The following is a 4,852-nucleotide window of genomic DNA, read 5'->3' as shown; positions in this document are numbered from 1 at the left end:
ACATCTGTGTACAAGAATTGAAGAAGAGAGGATCTAAACAAGAACTGGTGGCTTACCTTATAAAAAACTTAGTCAAATAAAACAACTACAGAAATATTAAAATAAATCACTTCGTTAATCACAAAATTGGACGAATATTAAAAGCGAAAACTAAACACGTGCACACCCTGCTCTATATAAACAAANTAGTATAAAACGTTGAATATGACTTTTATTTAAGAAAAAAATTGCATGTATATATTATAAAACCGTAGATTTCAAGACTAATTACAACTTTTCAGATTGTTATTGATCAATATAAAGTTGCTAGAGCTGTTCGTTTCGAACGTTTCGGTCAATCTTACATTGTTTATGCCAGAAAGGAAGTCATTTTGTCTGCAGGCGTTGTTAATTCTCCACAACTATTGATGCTGTCAGGAATCGGTCCTAGAGAAGATTTACACAGACTTGGAGTAAATATTTAAACTTTCAACATTATTATAATGATAATAATTATTCTTAATTCTTATTCTTTTCGTGAAGATTCCCGTTGTTTCTGATCTGCCAGTCGGATATAATCTGCAGGATCATGTATTTACATACGGAATGGATTTCTTAGTTAATATTCCCTTTAGTCACGTACTTTATCGTTATTTTAAACCAATAAACATTGCCCGATATTTAAAGTTTAATAAAGGTAAGAAACTGTAATTTGCTGTAAATGATTTTTTTTGGGACATGTTTAAAACTTATGATTTTTTTAAAAGGAATTTTGACTGTACCTGGAGGCCTAGACCTTATAGGATATATTGATACGAAGTATGCAAATAAATTAGATGATCATCCCGATGTCGAGATCAATTTTCTTTCTTCCACGCTAGCATTTGATGGAGGAAAAATTACGCTTCCAATTCTTGGACTTAAAAGAGAGGTGAGTTGTTTTAAACTCTAATTATTAAATAAGTGAAATTCTTTGAAAAAAAATGTTAACTTAATATTTATAGATATGGGAGCGTTGTTATAAACCATTCTCTTTCAAAGAATCATTTGCTATAATACCCAGTTTGCTTCATCCTAAGAGTCGTGGATATATAAAATTAAGGAGTACAAATCCTCATGATCATCCCATCATCCAGCCTAATTATTTATCTCGTTTTGAAGATATTCTTGTTTTAGTTGATGGTAAGTAATGTTTTTATAACTATGTAAAATATTTTAAAATACAAATTAAATATTTCGTTTGCATGGTTCAGCCTTGAAGGAAGTTCTCAGGCTCGGTAACTCCATTGCTTTAAAGATATATGGCGCTCGAATATTTCCTAGAAGAATACCTGGATGCGAAAAATATGTGCAATTTAGTGATGAAGATTTGCACTGTATAATAAGAACTTTAAGCACGACTGCATATCATCCGGTGGGAACATGTAAAATGGGTGCAATTGAAGATCCAACGACAGTAGTGGATCCAGAGCTAAGGTTTGATATTTCTCTTAACTTCATATTAAATAAAATATTTAAATAATAATTTGACAATATAGAAAATTTAATTTAATATTTTAAAATAATGAAATTTATAATTAAAAATATAAGAATTTCGTTTTCAATATGATTCAATTCTATTTTATAGGGTTAAAGGAGTATCGAGATTGAGGGTTGTTGATGCATCAATTATGCCAACTATTATATCAGGAAATACGAATGCTGCTGCAATCATGATCGCTGAAAAAGCATCTGATATGATACGCAATACTTTGTATTTTTGGTAGCAAAGTTAGGAAATAATTTTATTATAATCTTAATATAATACGAAACTGCATCAGGGTTTAATTCCTCCGATGAGAACAGAACAGTTTTTAACCTCTTGAAGAGATTTAAAAAGTACTGTGTTAAGAAGAATCGCATTTGAGATTGATCTAATTTATATTATTGTATCTTAATTCCAGTGACTGTAAGTGGCTTTCACAGAAAAAGTTGTCCTGGAAAACAGGAGGTAGCTAAATCAAAATGACCCCCCATTTACTGTCGTTATCCTCAGATCGGAAAGGTCATTGTAAAATCACCAATAAGTCAATTAATTATTTAAAAAAGAAATATGACCAGTTACCATTCCGGAGACTATAGCTTCATTTGGTGCCAGATGAACAGATATAGGGATAAATTTATCTAACTTAAAAAATTCAGCAACGTACTTAACTTTCCAGGCAATATTTGAAACTGCGTGCGTTATCTGTTATGATATTTTATTATTAAAAACTTTTAATATTCTCAATTATTATAAATTATCAAAAAGCTTAATTTTGAGGATAGGAATAGGTTTTATATAAAATTGTAATTGCTTATAACAGTATAATTGTCATTAAGTCCGACCCTACTCGAGATATGACACACGACCCTTCCCTCTATCTCCCCATTCCCTCGACCTTTAACCACCAAAATTCAATAGCATCAATCCCCTAAAACACAAACCTCCTTGCAAAATTGCAGAAAATGTCGACAAAAAGTACGGATGTTATTAAGCTTCAAAGAGGGTGAACATAATCGTGTCCTCCTCACACACACTAACATTCATACATACAGAAAACCCCATAATTTTCTTTTTTGCATTACTCGACCTTCAGGAAATTTATAAAGCGTTGGTCTAGGAAAGTCATTGAATTTAAAACAAAAATTTGAGTAGGGACTCTGTACAGTATTCCTTCAATTGTTATTTTAAATTAACCTCACTTATTAGGTTGCAATTTGAAAAAATTGTAGATCTATAAATTTTCACTGTTGTCTGTGTGTCTATCTGTCCTTCCTTAATCTCAAGAAGGAGTTAGATAGACGGAAGGAGAAGATCAGATGTTGAAAGCATGGGGTTAGGAGGCCACGATTAAGTACTGTATTACTATTGATAACAGAAAAAGTATTATGTATAGAGGCAAACACTACTACTTTGAGATGGAGAGATGTATTTTAAAAGAAAGAATTTTTATTTTTTAACTAAACTTTTTAATACATCTAACAACTCTTCGCGGAATTCCACGTTTTCCTAATCTTTAAGAGCTCAGCATGGCACTGTTGTCTTTCTTCTCTGGCATTTTGTTTTAGCTCTTTATATTCTTCAAACCACCTCCAACTTCCACTTACGCTTTTGTGGGGCTTAGGAATGTGATGTTAATGGCAAATCTTCTGTTGCTTTCCGAATTTTCTTCTGTGGGATAGATATGTAGGCATGGTGAGATAGAATCTTCCACTATGCCTACATAAACATAATTATATATTTAATATGACATTCAGACATTCAGAATCTCATTCACTATGAAAAAATTTTTTATTGGTTTCTTTTTNAAGTCAAGGCCGTTTTTTGAGGCCCTTAAGGACTATGCCCGAGATAACTCACGATAATGTCTTATGAGGAAAAGTTTGATTAAACTTTAATTAATGATATTAAATTTACGAAGTGATTATTAAATTTACAAAATGGTAAAACGTTATCGCCAACTCGTGTCGCTACAGGATTGGTCGAATCTGGACCAATAGTAAACGAGCACCCGAACTACTTACACGCTACAGAGAGTTTAGGCGGGTAAGTTGAGTTTACTATCTTCTGTACTGTATATAAATTCGGTACTGTAAGTCTAATACAGTAATGTAATTTTATACATTTTTTGTGAAAAAAGCATTTTTTTTTCAACGGCCATAAAAACTAATTTTTTTAATGATGTCTCCAAAGTTCAGCGAAATTTTTACAGAAAATAACTTATCAGTAAACGCACCTGCGCCGTTCAATGCGCTGCTCCGCGACGAAAACAAGCTTAAGCAATGGCGTCATCGAACGGTGCACACTCAGTAAGTAATCCTACAATTTTTTGTATATAGCATAGTTTATACGGATTATTACCAAAAAATTATACTTGTTTTGGAAATGTCGAGTCAAATTTGTTTAGAATCGATTAATTTTATAAAATAAAACAGTTCAAACAGCCGTAGTCCGTAAACTGCACAAGTGTCGGGCTGTGATTGGCTCATGTATTTAAGAATTCCTACAACGTAAAATTCTTATAAACTGGAACGTATCTACCGCGTTATAGGGGGGTCGACTGTATGTAATCTTTAATGTTTATATTTGAATATTTTGTGATGTTTCTGCCTGCGTTATTTATTAGTATTATAGTACAGTAACTTACTATTTATAAATATTAATCATTGTTTGTTTGAAAATTTCCGAACAAGTTTGAGATAAGAAAGGCGCCAAATTATTTTAAAATGATTGGTTTCGTAAGCGATAATGTGTCGTCGAAGTAGTAAAAACCGTATAAACGCATATGAATATGAAGCGAAACGAGAGCCGTTATTGTCGTAATGCCAAATATAGCTTTATTCTTAATATACAAAACTACCTGTTACCCGCGACTTCGCCCGCGGAGGTTTTGCAAGCAAACTCCATTTATATTCAGTATTTCAACAATCATAGTAATTGTTATATAACACCTACCGCAGAGAATGATAAGAATTGCTGAGAATCAAACAAACTATTTTGAATTTGGTCAATTTTCTGGAACGTTTACAATCGTTCTATAATTTAAAAAAATTCGAACATTTGGTTAAAAAATCGAAATATATAAAAATATTTATAACGATGTCTGAAATGTTATTAATTTAATACACTTAAGTACTTAATGAAAACTAAACGTAACAAAAGATCGCATCTGAAATAGTACAGTAGAAGCCGTTCTTCCGGTTAAGACTTAATCCTCTCCCTCTCCCCCCGCGGGGGAATGTCGAAAAATCCCTTCTTAAGGCTGGTATACACGGTAAGGAAATCCTTTGAGGATTAACCGGGATTTTTTTTTCTATCTATCCATTTTTAAATAAAAATAATTCTTTATAC

At 32.0% G+C, this 4,852-nt stretch overlaps 1 protein-coding gene across 1 annotated transcript; it reads left to right on the top strand.

The window, feature by feature from the left end:
* Positions 1–248: 248 nt before the first annotated feature.
* LOC111617165 (glucose dehydrogenase [FAD, quinone]-like) lies at positions 249–2,230 on the top strand. Its single transcript, XM_023358494.1, has 6 exons — positions 249–452; positions 523–676; positions 747–910; positions 984–1,161; positions 1,233–1,455; positions 1,607–2,230. The coding sequence occupies exons 1-6, from the start codon at positions 408–410 to the stop codon at positions 1,743–1,745; spliced, it is 903 nt and encodes a 300-aa protein (XP_023214262.1). The 5' UTR covers positions 249–407; the 3' UTR covers positions 1,746–2,230.
* The last annotated feature ends 2,622 nt before the right edge of the window (positions 2,231–4,852 follow it).

This window comes from Centruroides sculpturatus, unplaced genomic scaffold, assembly GCF_000671375.1.
Source record: "Centruroides sculpturatus isolate CEXI.00-Female unplaced genomic scaffold, Cexi_2.0 scaffold4943, whole genome shotgun sequence".
Classification (NCBI taxonomy): Eukaryota; Metazoa; Arthropoda; class Arachnida; order Scorpiones; family Buthidae; genus Centruroides; species Centruroides sculpturatus.
Note: the sequence above shows the minus strand (reverse complement) of the source record. Positions and strands in the feature narration are given on the sequence as shown.